The 18,391-nt window shown below is 44.1% G+C and overlaps 1 protein-coding gene across 2 annotated transcripts; it reads right to left on the bottom strand.

Annotated features, from left to right (window-relative positions):
- Positions 1–1,705: 1,705 nt before the first annotated feature.
- Positions 1,706–17,906, bottom strand: upf2 (UPF2 regulator of nonsense mediated mRNA decay). 2 transcript variants are annotated; one of them, XM_076111331.1, is made up of 21 exons: positions 17,836–17,906; positions 16,815–17,194; positions 15,773–16,552; positions 14,971–15,131; positions 14,683–14,874; positions 14,448–14,600; positions 14,261–14,364; positions 13,982–14,067; positions 13,500–13,608; positions 13,274–13,387; positions 13,060–13,176; positions 12,571–12,960; positions 12,086–12,361; positions 11,659–11,842; positions 10,307–10,443; positions 10,020–10,124; positions 9,833–9,931; positions 8,876–9,052; positions 7,038–7,179; positions 6,736–6,856; positions 1,706–3,741 (listed from the first exon to the last, which is right to left on the bottom strand). In XM_076111331.1, the coding sequence occupies exons 2-21, from the start codon at positions 17,180–17,182 to the stop codon at positions 3,732–3,734; spliced, it is 3,825 nt and encodes a 1,274-aa protein (XP_075967446.1). In that variant the 5' UTR covers positions 17,183–17,194; positions 17,836–17,906; the 3' UTR covers positions 1,706–3,731. The 2 variants fall into 2 exon arrangements, with proteins under 2 accessions (XP_075967446.1, XP_075967448.1); XM_076111333.1 differs by having other exon boundaries at positions 1,706–3,738.
- Between the last annotated feature and the right edge of the window lie 485 nt (positions 17,907–18,391).

Genomic DNA, 18,391 nt, shown 5'->3' with positions numbered 1-18,391 from the left:
AACATTCAGCAGGCTGCTGGGAGCGTCTAATGCTGCAAACATGCAAATAACTTGAAGCGTTGACACAAAGATGGTTTCGACTTGTAGCCACACCAAAAAAACCAGCATAAATTTACTTTTTTTAACACTTTATGTAATCAAAACAGAAAACAAGGTTTGGATTTCTCCTGTTTTCATCGTGTAACGAGGTTTTATAAAGTTTCGTTTTTCTGACTTTCTCCATATTCTCCTCATTGGACTTGTTGCGCGTTGAACTCCAGCAGCACAGAAGCAAAGTGTGTGGACTGCAGACGGTTACATAAGACTTGAACACGGAGGCCTTCTCTCCTGCAGAGTGCTGCTGTGTGTTTGAGGAAAGATGACTGACGTTCAGCTTCACCATTGTCTTCATCCTAATGGAGCGTGAATGTCTTTCAGCGAGTTTTAACACAGTCTCTACTTTAGTTTATCTTGTGTTAGTTAAATTAAATCACCACAAAACAGAGGATCCATTTTACAGCTGATGTCATCAACATGTGATCTGCAGAAGTTATCTGGGTAATTACATCTGAGTCACGGGTCGGATTTTAATATGCAAATTAGTGCAAAGGACCAGGAAGCAGCGGCGTAAGATGATCTTTTAACTTCCTGTATTGATTGTTTGTTTTAATCAGAAATGTGGTCACACTGTACAGACTGCATTCACACCTGGTGTAAACGTAATGTAACGAACACAAAGTTAAAAGTATAACTTAGAGCTGAAACTCAATGAATCCAGTAGTTGTTTAGTTCCATCTATTTAAAGGGACAGTTGGGATGTTGTGTACTGTGGTTGTATGAAGTACTTCTACATATTCAGTGTACTACTACTGCTGTGGATGTATTTTAGGCACCTAAAAGAATCAATATCAGTTTAAGTTTATGCTATATTTAGAATATTTTCACTTCTTTACCGTGATGACGGGGGAACTGAAGCCAGACTTTATTCACAAAAACAGTGAATCTACCTGTCAGGACACAGGAGTTGCTGGTCTATCGCTGCCTCCATCCGTTAGTTAGTTTTGTTATTGTGTGACTTTGGTGTTTTAAAGGGTTACTTCGGATTCACCAAAGTCTGACTAACTTCCATTTCCTGGCAGGTAAAATTGTCTTTTTTGTCAATGGAGTCCGGTGGCTTTGAAGAGAGCATAAACGGAAAATAAAATCGAAATGTTTCGGGCGTAATACGCTTGAGTTGGTTCATTTATTCGTCTATATGGGTATAAAACTGTGTTTTTAAAGTATCAGAGCAGTTCAATCATACACTTCTAACACAGATGAACAGGTTGCATTCTGGGAAAATCTTAGAAAGAACTGCATTGTGTCGGCGTCACTTCAAGGAAAGATTCACTTTTTTTTGTTCTAAAAACACAAACGTCGGGTGATACTCACCTGGTTCGTCTGCTGGAGCTTCATATTTACTTTAAATACTTTGAACGGGAATGATTACAGCAAGAAAAACCTGTTTCAATGTCTATATTTGTACCTTTAAAAGGTATTTGGGTACAGGCGTGTCGTGTCCAGCATTAATTCAGCAGCGCTGTACATACGCAGTGTTTAGAGGAGCAGAAAATGAGGACACATTTATGTTTGCTCGCCTCTTAATTAAGACCTCGAACAAACAAGGCGCACCCTCTCAAAACACGCGAATAACACGACCTCATCCACAGACCTGGGTACACAGCGGTGATCTTCATACGTTTATTGAGATAGTTCTGTCATGAGCTCAGACACAGAGCCACAGGAAGCTTCTTCTTTTATCTCTGCAGGAATCTAGACACAGATTGAACTAAACCGGAGCCGCCGCTGGACGCTTTTCACTACAAATGACATAAAGAGCCATGCAGCAGAGTATATTTATCCATCTATCAGATCAAATGAATCTATGATGATATCGTCAGCCACACGGTTATCCACTAAAGAAAAGAGCTTCTTTTACCACGTTACACTTCACAAATCAAAGCAAGCTGAATATTGTCAAATCTAACTCTTTAGATGCTCCTAAATCTGAGAAGAGAACAAAAATAAAACATCTAGAAGGATAGAAGTGTCCGATGGTTTGAGATGCTGTCGCTGTTGTTTTTCTTTGAGTTCAAGCTAGGCTAACTGTTCCCCCCTGTTTACAGTCTTTGTGCTAAGCTACGCTAACCAGCTGAAGCTTCACATATTCACAGTACAGGACATGAGCTCCTCCGGTTTGTAGCATGTTTCCCGAACCACCGCACTGGATGGTAGGCCGCTGTATCTGACAATTAACTGCAGGTATATGTCAAAATTACTTCTTTAAGCCTTTATCAGAAGAAATAGTCGGTAACTCTTTATTTTACGGGTTTCATCATTTCCCATAATTTTGAGTAAATGTCTATTTAAAGGCAAGATCCTGGAAACAATTATTTGATTTAGTGATAAATATAAATAAAAATGTTTTCTACTCAGGCGGTAACTAATGATCGTTTTTAATTTTTGAATTAATCTGCCGATTATTTTCTCAATTAATTATTTGGTTTATAAACTATAAAAAAACAAAAAAACAGTTACAACTGCCCGAAAACTCCAAAATATGAAACGTATAATAATATAAACAGCATTAATCACCTGGAGAAACTACAGAAGTTTGGAATGTTTCTTTAGAAATAATGATTTAAAGAGACAGTTCACCTTTTCAGAAATCATGTTCTTTCATGTTGGGACTATTTTCTCTCTACCGAACTACATCCACCAACCGGGTCACTGAGCTTCCTTCTGCCCGGTGATATACGGTCGGTGAATGTAGTTCCGTAGAAAGAAAAAAAGTTCCTGTGGTTTTGATTTTAGGGTGTACTGTCCCTTTAAGAAATGATTAATCAATCATCAAAGTAGTCCCGGGAGTATTTTTGACTAATGGCTCAAACAGCTGCCTCAGAACATCGTCTATTGGCGCCAAACGATGTCGTTCTGTCAAGAAATGTACCGACCTGAAACACAAAGTGTAACCAAATTATAACGATATAATTAATATTTTCATTATAACCAGAAAACGACACTCTGAATCGACACTAGAGTCTCGCACCATCGGCCACATTTCAAACACATACTTTGTGTACTAACACGTGACCGGTGTTAAAACCTCACTGCCCTCCGTCTCCGTCGACAGTGTTCCCACGTTTTCGCTTTAAAAGTTGCAAAACAACAGAAAAAGAAAACGTCCCTCTCTAGTCTCGTGTAAACTTTCTATCCACTCGCAGGTTTTTTAAACTCCTAAATATGAGTCACTTTTTGTTGTTTTTTCCACCTGGCGGCGGGAGGCGACTCCGTTTTCCGACTTTCTGTCCCGCCCATCGCCGTCCATCCCGCTCACGTGTTCAGTCATCTTTGTAGTTCTGATCCAGACAGTTGTTGTAGTTTTTTTTGTCATCTCAGGCAACAGACAAAAAAATAAAAGAGAGCCATCTGTCTTGACCTCCAACATCACCCCCCACGGGACTTCTGACCCTTTTGGTTTAGTCTCTCCTCGTCGGGTAAGAAGTGTGTGATCCGGTTCAGGGTTTTGGTCTGTCCCGGGTTCAGGGGGAAGGAAAGGAGTAGGGGGGGGGGGGGGGGGGGGGGCCTCTGGAGGACTCGTTCCCTGTTTAGACCGGCTTCCCCTCCGATATTTCTTTCTCTCTCTCTCTCTCTCTTTCTTGCTTGTTCATTCGCTCTCTTGCTCGCTCGATCAGCCCGGACCCAGACTCCAATCAGCGTCTCCTGGAGGACAGAGCAGACATTTACTGTAGACGTGATGAGCAACAGGGGGACAGTCTGTCTGTCCAACAACTTCCTGAAGGGACGAAGAAGTCCCGCCCCTTCCTGTGGACCACCATGGGACTTTATCTCGTGACAGTAAGAGACAACTCATTTCACATGATGATGTTTGTCAATTTAAAATATCTTTTTTTCACGTCAAGTATGAGGCTGTAAACATACGTAGTTAAAAAGACAACACACGTGACGTTTCATACCAGGACGTACTCACAACAACAACAACAACAACAACAACAACAACAACGGGTTAATCTCTTTGTTTCAGTGAGTTTATACTGAGCATCGGGAAAAGTACGGAAGCCCTGAGACGCTGATATAAATTATTTTCTCTTCTGTGTTTTCACAGCCTCTTGTGGCCGAATTGAGTATTACAACAACAAACACTTGGAAAAAAATCATTCCGTCAGAAAAAACTAAAACTAAAAATTTTAAAAATAGAATTATTTTTTTTCTATAAACACGGGAGAGGACGGGTCTCGCTCGTACTTTCTCTTCCCGGCTAAAAAAAAGAGTCGCTGGATAAAACACATCGGGTGACATAACATTACATAGCTAAGTTAGCTAAGTTAGCTAGGTTAGCTAGATAGCTAGCGAGGTAACGTAGGTTGTACGAGACGAGAGGTTGTAGTTCATTGAGATGTAGTTTCACACACAACTAAACAACAGTACGACAAAAAGCAACTTTCCTGACTTGCAAATTTATCTTTTAAATTGACAAACATCATATGTGTAATTTAGGGCACAATTAAAACGGAATAAACTAATTTATTTGTCTCTCGCCGTACATATTTTTCCCGAAATAAGGTCCCATGGGGGACACAGGAAGGGGCGGGACTTCGCCTCTCTTTGGGTGCGTTTGTCTACATGAGAGCAATGTTAGTTAAATAAACAGAGCGTTCTATTTCTGTATGAAATAAGGAAACGGGTACTTAGTTCAAATGGCTGAAAGAAAAACACACTTTTCCTAGTTATAATGCAAATTAGCGGCGCTTGTGCAAGAGCTCGTCGCCATTGATGAGAAATGATTATGAGACACGAGGCTGAAACAATATAACTATGACAACAAGTTAGAACACATACGTACACCCAGTAAATAATCCAGTGAATTAAAAACCTGACAAATCCCTTTTCCTTCTGTTCACCTTTATTATTGACGTTACATTGACACAAAGTATTTTGTGTTTTCTTTTTGTGTATTTGTATCTGTACATTGTCACTTGTAATGTTTACGTTTTTGTTACCTGCCTCTGGACTACAGGCATAAATACCACTGACATGTTTACATTTTGTATTTTTATACGGATGTTCATTAACATACTAACAAAATATCAATTACAAAATGTGTCGAAAAATATGAATTAACTTATACAACCACAATATCAAACAATGAGGACAATGACAAAACAAAAAGATCCAGATTTTGTGCCAATAAATGGACTTGACTCTACTTAAATCAGACAAAACAAATCCAATATTGCCCTAAAAATTGATCTGCAGCATTACCTAAAATGATCTAATACATGCTGAGGAATTAAAGAGACGGTGCTTTCTTTTTAAAAACAGATGCATTACACATATTTGTAGTATTTCAGTATTTTTGTGTGTTCTATATTCATGTTTCTTGACATTTGAAGTACTTGCTTTTAGTTTCTTTTACTGTGTTTTTGATAAATGTGTGAAAACATACATACATGATCTATATTGTAATGTATAATATACACAGTATATAATGTGTCTCAGCTGCAAACACGCGTTTGGTGTTTACAATGAGTATCATGTAAGTACGGAAGCCCTGAGAGGTCAAATGAGAAAAAAAATCTATTTTCTGAGTGTGATATAAGTTTTATCTCCCGTGTTTATGACTTAAGAACAGGTGAGAAAACTATTTGGGTCACGAGAATTGTTTTTCTTATGTCCCTCTCTGGGCTTCCGTAGCTATTGTTTTGGTTTTCATACCAAAGTGCTTTTAGCAGAAGTCTGCAGCAGCAGATGAAGCTGATGATGAAACATGCTGCTGTAGCGATGAAGTTTAAAGAAAAGACCAAAACAAACACGTGAATCTTAAAAACACAAACATGTAGTTCATTTAGTGGCATTTCTTGCTGCCGACTGTAGTTTTTAATGGACTATTTTCAGAGGCGGATGAAGACTAACTGGGGTGCGGTGATGGTGATGAAGGAACAACAGTGTCTCTCATTGATGTGTTTTTAATGGAGCTCTGTGGCTCAGAGGAAGAAGAGATATCAGGCTTTGTTACACACAATACTTGTTATAAACGTTTTATTACTGTTACTGAAGCCAAATCACACATTTCACCCTCCGCTCCACCTGTAAACACCTTTTCCTGTCTCTGTCCTCCCTTTTATTATCTTCAAATATCTAAAAAAAAAATTAAAAAACTTCCTCACCAAAATAAAAGCACCTCGGTACGTAAACATCATATCCCTCGAGAGAAAACAAAACGTTCATGCTGTGTCGTCGTTCCACTTTACAGAAGCAAGAAAGACACACAAGGTGCTGTTTGATGTTAAAGTATAAACTTCAAGTAATCTTTATTTTCCAAATATATCCAGAGCTTTAAAAAACAAACAAAAAAGAAAAGAAAACTGAAAATCAGAATCAGTTAAAAGTGCAAATATAAACAGGAAGTCCTCAACAATAATCCTTTCTCTGTTTGTTTGTTTTCTATTAACTTGGGGCTGAAGCCGTGACGCGTCTGTCTCCTGCTCGTCTGTCCTGTCTCGCCTCTCCTGCCTGTCTCACTTCGCTCCGTTCAAAGAGTCACAACAAACCTGAGATAACGAGCAGCTACTCCTCACATCGCCATCCGACACATTCTGCGCTTTGTTTGTTTGGGGATGGTGGTTGTTTTTTTGTTTGTTTGTTTGTTTGTTTTTTTTGAGCGCCGGGCCGGCCGCTTCAGTGAACGCGTCTCACCTTCCTCCGGTCTTGAAGATGAGGTCGGCGTTGGGAGCACCTTTCGGGTGCTGGTAGCGAGGCCGGCGCTCCCGGTTGGTGTTGGCCGGAGCCGGACGCTGAGCGAGGGACTGCATCATCTCTGCAACACACAGAGGAGATTTATTAATAATCATATGTCACTTTTCTGCTTTTAAATATCTGAAAACAACAAAACCTATGTTTTGTATGCAAATGAGCTGCTGTGAACTAACATTATCCCAAATGTTTCCAACTATCTTCAAACCTGAGAAGTCTGTAATTTTGAAACCCTGAGCTCGTACCCTGGTAGTCCTCCTGCTCCTGCCTCTCGTTGATGTCCAGAGTGAGCTTCTTCATCTTCATGCGCTCCTCTTGCTCGGCCTGCTGCTGGTTGAAGTGGTTCGCCGCCAGGTGGGACGACAGCGGCACGTTCAGGATCTTATACTGTCGGTCAGAAGCACACACACACTGGTATGAGATACACAAGATCTGGAACTAGACTGCTAGTTTTTGGGGTTTAGCTGATTTTCTTTGAAAGCTGACGTGAGCTGAGAGTTAAAGGTACAGTCCCTGGTTTTGTTTCACTGCCCAAAATCCCCAAACGTCCTTCCGACCGCCAGTTAGCTTTGGCCAGAGCCAGGCTAGCTATTTCCCTCCGTTTCCAGTCTTTATGCTAAGCTAAGCTAACAGGCTGCAGCTTCGTATTCACCGCACAGACATGAGAGTGGTTTCAATCCTCTCATCTAAATCTCTGCCACACACGCACGCACGCACGCACGCACGCACGCACGCACGCACGCACGCACGCACGCACGCACGCACGCACGCACGCACGCACGCACGCACGCACGCACGCACGCACGCACGCACGCACGCACGCACGCACGCACGCACGCACGCACGCACGCACGCACGCACGCACGCACGCACGCACGCACGCACGCACGCACGCACGCACGCACGCACGCACGCACGCACGCACGCACGCACGCACGCACGCACGCACGCACGCACGCACGCACGCACGCACGCACGCACGCACGCACGCACGCACGCACGCACGCACGCACGCACGCACACACACACACACACACACACACACACACACACACACACACACACACACACACACACACACACACACACACACACACACACACACACACACACACACACACTAACCTGGTGTTTGTTTACAGAGAGAGAAGTCATTTCCTCGTCCACACGTCCTACAAAGATGTTCTGTGTTCGCTCCAAACGTTCCCATGAAATGTGATTTTATCTTTATTTTATTTGCGTGTGTGTTTCTGGCCGCTGTCCTTTAAAACAGAGAGTGAAGCGGACCGAACGCTTTATTAAACCCTTCGAGCCGGACACACCCTGCTGCAGTACAAGAACCAGTCTCTGCCCTCAAACCACACATTCCACCACTGCAGCGTGACTAAACACACACACACACATATATATATATACATATATATACAGCTACAAGTCCAGAGTCAATATTATTCCTAGACTGTGTGTGTGAGAAGTTTCTGTAGGAGGCGGTGAACGTGTATCACTGTCATTTATAAACTGTAGTACAGCTCCTGATCCTTTGACTACAGATAAAGAAAGAAGGACTCTGGTAGAGACCTGTCAATCACCGTGTAGCCCCGCCCCTAAAGCATCCCCTGCTTTATGGTCTGTTTGACTCTAAATGGACCATAATGTACTAAATGAACATCATGCTGTATTGAAGAAGACTTGAAACTAGAGATTGAGACCATAAACTCATGTTTACAATGTTTACTGAGGTAATAAATCAAGAGAGAAGTAGAGTCATTTTCTCATAGACTTCTATACAACCAGAGGAGTCGCCCCCTGGTGGACACTAGAGAGAATGCAGCTTTAACACATGAAGCTTTGGATTCACTAGGTTGCCGCCTGGTTGTGATCCAACAACAGCTACGACATGATCAACATTAAAGTGATACACAATTGTTTGTTTTACTTAAGTAAAACACCTGAATACTTCCTCCGACATTGATTATTTTTGGGCAGTGATGTCACCTTTAATCGATCCATAAACAGGCTACACTGTGCTGCCTCGGTGTATATTATTATATACTGCATGTGTTAATACAGCCGTGCACGCTACCTGCTGCTTGTTGCCTTTGCGCGTCAGCATGACGAACTGCATGGTGTCGGAGATGTCGGCGGCGTCGTCCTCTCCGATGCACGGCTCTCTGGAGCCGCCCTTCTTCAGCTGACTCTTCAGCTGCAGAGGAATGGCCACGTCCAGCTGGTGCACCTTCACCGTCTCGCCGCTGCGCTGCTGCAAAACACACAAGTTGTACCTTTTCAGAGATGTTTAGATCAAAGCGTAATGTTTCACTCTGGGGATAAATCCTCTCTTCATGGAGGTTGTTGTGTTATTTAGCCGACGCTCGTTGATATAAATGACGGAGACGTAATATTAGAAACACCCGTCAGTGTAGCGTTAGACCATTCAACAGCACCACCAACTATACAGACATATTTAAACATAATAGCTTCACAAATAACGATATTCAGGCGTCCATATATGCATTTAAAACAGGTTTTTCTTGCCATTATCGTTCCTCGTGTTCAACTGGACGTCAAAACGTCGCCTCTTGTTTTTTTATGTAAGTGATGAAAGACAAAATCCAAAGTCCTTGTTTTGTGCAAAGATGTACTGAAAAGTTCATCTTCTAGAAGCTAATATGGGTTTCAGACCAATCAATGGATGTATTTAGTAATGAATTCCTTATTTTTGAAACTAGCCTTCAAATGCTTAACAGGGAAACACAAAGGCTCAAGGTTTATCTTTACGGTCATTATAAAATAAATAAAACAATACAATAGAACTAAGTATATAAGAGTAGCACTAAAGAAAGAAAGAAAGAAAAGGTAAAACTGATTCATATTTACAAGGAAGATACAACAAAAGAGGGAGAATTTATCTGTTTAAAGCTACTATGGGGAGCTTTCGTTTAGTGTATTCTGGCGGCCCCTGTGGACCAAAGTGGTATTGTTTTTAGGAAACTTTCCCCCTCGCGTTCACGTGTCAGCTGAAGTTTCCAGGACGTCCTACCTGCAGGTTCTCCAGCATCATCTTATCCAGAGCCTGAATGAAGTCCTCGTCCTCAGCGCACGCCACGTGCTTCAGTCCACCTCCGCGGATGGTAACCTCCTAAACACACAAGGCAGACGTTAAACAATCTTCATACCTGAGGCGCTGATCGTCTCTCATCTACAGCTGTTCGTGCGGTCGATCTTACGTTGTTCTCCTCATCGGTCTCGTTTTCTTTATTGGAGTCGGTCAGGTAGTCGGTGTTCTCTTCTTCCTCTTCCTCCCGCTCCCCCTCTTCGTTCTCCGACCCTTCCTGTGGAAAAACAAAACGTACAACATCACGATGGAGACGTTTCATTCCAGATTCAATTCAGTCAGATCCGTCGTCACGTCATCGCATTCATGATTACAGTTTCGGAAACGAGGCGAGCGGACAGGGTGAAGTTTTGAAGAGTTAGATCATCATCATCATCATCATCGTCATAACAAACTCACATCCTCTTCCTGTTCGTTCGTTTCACTCTCGTTGCCCGACTGCTCCTCGGTCTCGGCGCCGCCCTCTTCGTCGTCGTCGGCGTCGTCGTCTTCCTCGCTCATGGCGCTGGAGCGGCCGTCCCTCCCCATGGCCAGACCTTCATGAACAGGAAACGCTTTAGGAGAATCTTTTTAAAAAACGCTAAAAACACAGAATATTCTGCATTAAAAGTCAGGCTGTCATGACGGATTACATCGTGAATACCTCCGGCTTCAGCTATAAATAGAAGGAACGCTTATTGTGTCATTAGTGTGTTGTTCTTCTGCGCTCGTTAAAGAGTCTAATGGTTTTCATTGTGACAACAGAAACCAAACAGAAGAATGAAGTCAGACAGGAGCCGAAGATCAGGTCTCAGGAATGCCTGATCCTGGTTTAGAGTATGAAACGTCAAACAATGGCTCCACTGTTTGGGGGGGGGGCCTCATCAATCACTCTCTCTGCTACACACACACACAGAGAAACAGACAGACACACACACACAGACAGACTGCAACACCAGTGGGGGGGAAGTAACATTTAGGGACATTTTTGCCCTTAAGAGGCTGAATGTCTGTGTTTTGGCGACATAGTTTATTAAAGACTTTTCATAGGAGGTTTAAAATGTTCAGAAATGACCGAGTGAGGCACAAGTGTTCAGTGCATTTTCCTACTGAACCCCTTTGAATGCAGGACTTTAACTTGTAATGGGGTATTGTTACACTGTCCAGTACTTTGCCTCCACACAGTCTCTCTAAAGGGAGGAGCTGGTGTTTACATTCTTCTCTGAACATTCACAGTCGACATCTTGAAACTCAGGTTTGGGCTGAAACCAGCAAAGAACAGTGATCCTCAATGAGTGAGGACGTTTCCTGTTTCCTGTTTCCTGTTTCCTTCTTCCTTCTCTCTCTCTCTCTCTCTCTCTCTCTCTCATTAATATTGAGACTGATCTGACACCATAGTTTGTCATCTTTGCGTATGAAATAACTTATGAGAAGAATTGATTAATCGACACGCGGTACTATTTGTTTGGAGCGAGCCACTTAAACTAAACTCTCTGCGCAGACAGAACTCTGCGTTGGACGTCAGACTATATAATCGTTGTCCTTTCCCAGTGAGCGCATGTGTTCGGAATGCGTGTTTCCATGAACTAAAACAATAAAAATAAATAAAACCTGTCTGACAGACAGAGCGGAGCGAGGAGTGATGCAGCATCGTCCTCCTACACAGAGAGGAATGCTGCTCGGCCGGGACGACCGGCTGCATCCGTCACCCTGCATGCGGTGATAATTAAACGCCGGATATAAACGTCAACCACCTACAGACGTGCTCCTACCTAGTTTGACCAGCACCTCCCTCTCCAGGTCGGTGACCTGCTTGGTGGCCTCCTCCAGGGAGCAGCTCAGCCTCATCTTGGGCCTGAGCAGCTCCAAGGTGTCGGTGATCATGTAGTCGATGTCGATGGGGAACGGGTGGTCCTTGGTCCAAACGTCGGTGCTCTTTTTCCACCAGATGTACCGCTGCAGACACACGCAGGACATCGTTGTTATTCTCTATTATTTAGATGTCTCTTGCGAGACAATGTTAGATTAGTCACGTATATGCACAACGTACCTGAGAGGCATAAAGGAAAGTGACACGCGTCGTAACGACGGCAGATTAAGACCATTGTAGGTAAAGAAATAAATAAAAATAGTGATAATGGACACTGATAATCCACCACTAAACACAGCGACCGGAGGTGCTCTTGGGAGCAGACGTACCTGGAAGTAGATGAGGAAACAGTCCAGCTTCCTCTTGCTGGAGCCGCGGTCGAAGTACTGGCCGCAGGTGTCGAGCAGCGTGCAGACCAGGCGGATGCGGAACAGGTGCTCCGGAGGGTCCAGGGCGCTGGGGCTGCCGTCCTGGTTGATCCCGAAGGAGATGAAGGAGAAGAGGGTGCGGAAGATGACGGCGGACTCCACCATGCGGTAGTTGTAGAGCTCGCCCAGGAACTTGGCGCTGCTGATCCGCCGCTGGTTGAACTTGGGCTGGTTGACCTGAGAATGAACGGAGGAATGATGATGATGATGTAAAAGGAGAAATACAACACTGTGAAAATACTCAGGTAAAGTCCTGCATTAAAGAAATGTATTAACAGCTAAATGTAGTTAAAAGTAAAAGTACTCTTTATGCAGCAGAAGCAGTGCAGAAACAAACAGAAATATACATATATATGTATATAAGTATCACTACGTCTCCTCCTTACCTCCATGCCCAGCCGGATGTCCTCCAGGACTCCGTCCACCACGTGGATGCCCACGTCCTCCTGGTAGGCCACCAGGCCGGCCAGCAGGTTGGCCACGCAGTGGATGCTGTTGTACTTGACGTTCCAGATGTTGACCATGCAGCAGATCAGGTAGCTCTTGATCTCGGGGTCCTGCCACGGCAGCTTGCGCATCTGCCTCAGCACCTTCTCCGTGGTGACTTTGGACAGGTCCTTGTAGAGCAGCTTGCGGATGTACTCCTGCAGCGGCGGCCTCTTCTTCCTCACCGTCTTCTCCATGGGCGGCGGGTTGCAGTAGTAGTAGGCGTTCTCCACCATCGTCACGTAGCGGGCGTCCAGATGCTGCGCCTGCTTTTTACGCATCATTTGCTCCTGAAAACACGCAGGAAATAGGAAAAAAATCAGCCGTTTATGCACACAAAAGCATCTTAAATCAGTTCTTTCAGTGTCACTATCAACCCGTTCACTAACCAGCAGGACGCTGGTACGCAGGTGAGAGTCGGGGGATCTGAAGAGGAAGCGTCCGGAGGTCTCCAGCAGCGTGCAGGCCATCTCTATGTGGTGATGGGTGAAGTCAGACAGCAGCATCTGTTGGGACACACACACACACACACACATTTTATATTATTATTGTTTCATTCGCATTGATCAGCTCAGAGATTTAAAAGAAAGCCTCCGATCTCACCTTGAGACAATGAAGCGTGTCGGTTTTTGAGAACATCTTGAACTTGGTCAGTTCCCCGATGAACCGGACGGTTTTATTCTTCGTCTCGATGTTGATCTGGTCCTTCTTCCGAATCTACAGCACAAAACAAAATAGTTTTGTGGTGGTTTGTTTAATTCAGAGCCGTCTATTGAGTCCCAATAAAACTAAAAAAAGTAAATTATTCAACAGCAGTCGGAGGACCTACGTGGAACCTGAAGTCCCCCTTCAGCATGGAGCAGAGGTCCTCAGCCACGTCCGACATGCACGGATGAAGAGTTGCCACCAGGCGAGAGTAGAAGGGCAGAAGATCCAACCTGCAACAGTAGAACGAGTCTTCAGACTATAAACTATGATGACGGCGCCCCCTGGTGGAGGTACAGTACAAGGCTGGAAGTATAACGTAGCTGAAACTAATGTGTTAATGAGCCTTTAAAAAGAAGCTGCATTCATGGATTGTTTTCTCCACTTAAAGGCAGCAGAACAAGCTGTAAACATAACATGCACATAATCAAAATATGAAGTTGTTTTGCCAACAGGTGGTGTACAGTGCAGCGCCACATGATCTGTTATTAATATAAAAACATCTATTAGTGCAGCTTTAAGAGTGACTGCAGCTATTTCAAACTATATAAACACCAACGTTATCTCCATCCTGAGGGTGATGAAATGATTAGTCTGCAGCTTCACCTCTGCCTGGGGACAGTGAAGAGAGCTCGGACGAGCTTCCTGCGGTTGGATTTGGTGTTCATGTTCATGCAGAAGTCCATGGCAGCCTGCAGGAGTCAATTCAAAGATACGAGATCGTCAACCTGTCATGTAAGTATTTGTAATACACAAGAGCTAGTCATCTAGCAGAGGAAACATGTCTAAAATACTGCCAGAATATCATTTTGTCTAAATATGAAACCATCTCTATTTTGTCGAGCAGACAATATGGACGCTGCATTCTTGTTTGTTTCTCCTCACCTTGTCGATGAGATCTCTGTTCACACAGTTGGGGAGCTGCTGGATGAAGGCGTCCACGATCAGCTTCAAGTGGGACCCAGTGTTGGCCTCTTCATCCTCTTGTTCTACAAAAATAAAGGTTTATAAAAAAACAACACCGAACATTTAAAGAGCGGCGGTGCTTTTTGTGAAAGAGGATGGTGTTCACCTTGCTCGTCCAGCAGCTTCTTGGCCAGCTCTTCGTTCTCGGCCTCGTCTGGTCCCTCCAATTCGAGAGGTTCATCTGCGATGTCCAGAGCCTCCAGCTCCAGCTCCAGCTCCTCGGTGGTGGTGCTGGCCGCGTCCTTCACCTCTTTGCCATCTGAACCAGACGGCAACACGGTCAGAACAACAACAAAAAAACAACCTCTGTGCGAATGTCTTTCGTGATCTATCAAACGCACCTTTGGCGTCGTCCTTGTCTTTGGCCTGGCCGCTCTTCTCGTTGTCCTTGAAGAGGATGGCGGGGACGAAGGCCTTCAGGTCCACCAGGTTCTCGTAGAAGTTACGGGCGTCTTCGTCTTCCCAGATCCCCCCCTCTAGGTCGTACTCTCCGGGCTTACCGGGGGTGAAGATGTCGATGCCGGGGCCGTGCTCTGAGAGAGCAGAGAGGACACGACATTACACGTAGAGTTAAAAACAAATATGTCACATCCTTAAAGGACATCTTTTGATTTAACCAGGACACACACCCTCCTGCACGGTCTTGTCCTGAGGAAGCTCGGGCATGTTTTCATCCAGCAGGTCAGCCAGAGACTGAGTGTTGGCCAGCAGCTTCTGGTAGGAAGTGGCAAACTCTTCATACTGCTTGTGTCTGTCCTCACTCAGCTCCCCTTTGGAGTGTAGGATCCGCCTGAAGAGGAAGAGAAAGAGTGACCAGGGAGCACTAAAGCTTAGTTTACGGTCGACGTGGTGAAGCTGGCGAGCGTGCCAGAAAAAGACGTAATCATGGCCGGCGCGTGGGTCATGCAAATCTGAATTTTTGTAACTTGCCGCACGCGATCACATGACTGTTACAAATAGTTCACTGATAAAAACACTGTTTACATGTCTGAAGATTATATAAAGAAGGCCAATTCACTTTTAACGTGAAAGACAGAAAAATCTTCATTTCAGTAAATATTTTGCAGCCAAATCAAATAGTTTACAGGATATTCAACCTTTGTTTCTTTATAATACATTTAATACTTGACTTGTTTCTTTTCAGTGTTTGTATGAAGGTAATAAAGTAGTTTATGAATATGAGATATGAGTTCACAGATAAATACAATCCCTCCTTGTCATAGTGGAGGTTGGTTTCTGGCTTTTAGCCGGTTCCACCGACAGTCTATCAGTGTATCTATGAGGTATAATCGTTGTCTTTTTGATTCTTCACAGTTCTTCCTCTGCCGTATTGGAGAATAATGCAACAACAGCGCATTGAGTATGAAAGCTTCCGTGCCATCTGTGTATAGTGAGTATGAACAAAGCTTAACCTTCGGGTCGGACACTCACCTGTTCTGCCTCTCGGTGTTCTGCAGCTCGCGGTGGTCCTTCTTCAGGTGCTTGGTGAGCGAGGTGAAGTACTCCCTGAGGAGGTTCTGGAAGGGCTGCTGCTTCTCGATGGTGATTATCTCGCTCGGAGGGAAGCCCAGTCCGAACTTCTCCGCGGCCAGCTTGACCTTGCGGGGCAACAGGCCGGCGATGTCGTCCCCGCAGTGCTTACAGAAGCTGATCACCACCGACACGTGGGTGTGCGTCTCCCGGTCCGTCCCGATGATGCTCTTCAGCTGCTCGTAAATCAGAGAAAGCCCCTCCTTGTCGGTGAAGAGGCCGACAATGGTGAGCTCGGCGATGAAGCGCAGGTCGGTGCGCAGCTTGCTCACGTTGGGCGACTTGTCCTCCTTCCTGGCTTCGAAGTGCTTCTTCCACGCCTGCAACAGCAACGGGGCGAACTCGGTGTACCGCTGGTGGAAGAGGGAGCACAGGTGGACGGCGCAGCTGACGTCGGAGATCTTCAGCTTGGCCTCCACGACGGAGCTCACGGCCTCGCCGATGTACTTGCTGAGGTTCAGCGAGCCGAAGTCGTTGGAGAGCGAGTCTCGCTGCTGCTCGGTGAGCGTGCGCAGCTTCTTGACGAAGGCCGTGTTCTTTTTAAGGCTGGAGTCCAGGCGGCTGAAGAAGGCCTCTTCGGGCCGACCCTCTTGGGCGTTCTGGTTCTTGCTGCGGAGTTCCTTCCTGCACTGATTGCGCTCCCAGGCCTCCTGGTGCAGCTGATGTCCCTCCTCCTTTTCCCTGCAGAGGAGAGGTTAAATGGAACGTTTTTATGAAAATGAAAGACAGCAAAGATCTGAAGTTATAAGGGAGGTCAATGTTCTATGATTTCTACGCATATTTATGGCTGTTTATCAACACATATTGATCATGATGAAACTGTTTATCATGCCTGAGTTCTGACTCTGAGGAGAAACGGTGATTTTTGGTGCAAATGATCTGTTGTTGCGGGTTAATCGGCAGTAAAATGAGGCTTTACAACAACAAAGTTCTCCAGACTTACTTCAGGAGAGCTGCCTCCTCCTCACGTTGTCTTTTGGCCTCTTCCTCTTGAAGCTTCCTCTCCTCCTCCTCCTGCTGTCTCTTCTCCTCTTCCTCTTTCTTCTTCTGCTCCTCCTCCGCTTTCAGTTTTTCCTCCTCTTTCTTTCTCCGCTCCTTTTCCTCCCTTTTCTTCTTCTCCTCCTCCAGGCGCTTCCTCTTCTCTTCCTTGCCGCCGTCTTTCTTGCCGCTCATCTTGGCCTCGTCTTTGGCTTTGTCTCGGGCGGACGCTGGTCTTCTCTCACCATCTCTGTCCTTCTCCTTCTCCTTGCTGCTGGAGGTGCAAACGTCTTTCTCATCCATGTTTACTGAGCGCTTGCGTTCAGCAGGCATACTGAGGAAAGACTACAAAAACAGGTTGTTATGAAGGATCTCCTTCATGCTTTAACGCTCTTCCAACCATCTGCATTGATAAATATGCTGTGATCTATATCTATATCTATATAGATATAGATATATATATAGACAATTCATATATATAAATAGTGTATGTATACGTCTAGCACTACCAGCTAATTGGACAGAAGTGGAATAATAATATTACGGAAAAAATCTCCAAAAAATCTCCAACCGCCAACATCTGACACGTACAGCATCTTATTTGCAGACACCGTTAGCCACCTAGCTTAGCTGCACAGCTTTGGTTAGGAAGATAACATTAACTCTCTTTAATGTTCATGATTTGGCTGAATAATCTGTTTCATGTTAGCCTTGAAGAAAACAATCCGTTTCATGGCCTTGTTAAGATGATATAACGTTTTAAATGTGAACACAAATGAATAACAACAACAGAGTTAGCGCTAGCATATAGCTAACGCCGTTAGCCACTTGAATGCACGATGTAAACAAACGTTTTGACCGCGTTAAACTGGCAGCTAGTGTGTGTTTAGTCATCATGGTGTAAACTTTCAATAATATACATCATAAATAGATGTGTAGCTGTTGTTTTGAGCGTGTAAATATCATTATAACATGAAAAGGTTTACCTGCTAATTGTAGCATAACAAACATCGGTCATTAACGTCGGTTTCTGTGTGAACCGCAGAAGGACCCCTGGTGTTGGCTCTACAAATTATGCCTTACTGAAAATATCTAAATTAAATCAATCAAAGTTATATTTTGGCAAGATTTACACGTTTTCGTCCTGAATTTCTATATCATTGCAATATTCTTTAACCCATCAATATTGTTTATATTTTAGTAACTTTAAAATCAGATTAGAAGTTTGTCACATCGTCAGGCAATGCTTAGGGCAGCTATTCATGTAACGGTGGTCTGCAAAGAAGACGTTTCTATTTATTTGTTATTTGGCCGCTTGAGGGCAACAAGTTCTAAACAAAAGAATGTTACTCACAAACAATTTAATTGTTTTGTAAAACATAAATGCATTATGGAGTAGAGGTGCCACCTGGTTTGGATGCTTTTAAAAATGAAAAGTATATAAATCTCAGTGTGTTTTATTACGTTTTACAATACCGCAATATAACATAAAAGTAAAAGTTTAAGAATTATCAGGTAAATGTACTTAAAGTGTTAAAAATA

Source organism: Anarhichas minor, unplaced genomic scaffold (assembly GCF_050575085.1).
Source record: "Anarhichas minor isolate MPS153535 unplaced genomic scaffold, ASM5057508v1 ptg000045l, whole genome shotgun sequence".
Lineage (NCBI taxonomy): Eukaryota > Metazoa > Chordata > Actinopteri > Perciformes > Anarhichadidae > Anarhichas > Anarhichas minor.
Note: the sequence above shows the minus strand (reverse complement) of the source record. Positions and strands in the feature narration are given on the sequence as shown.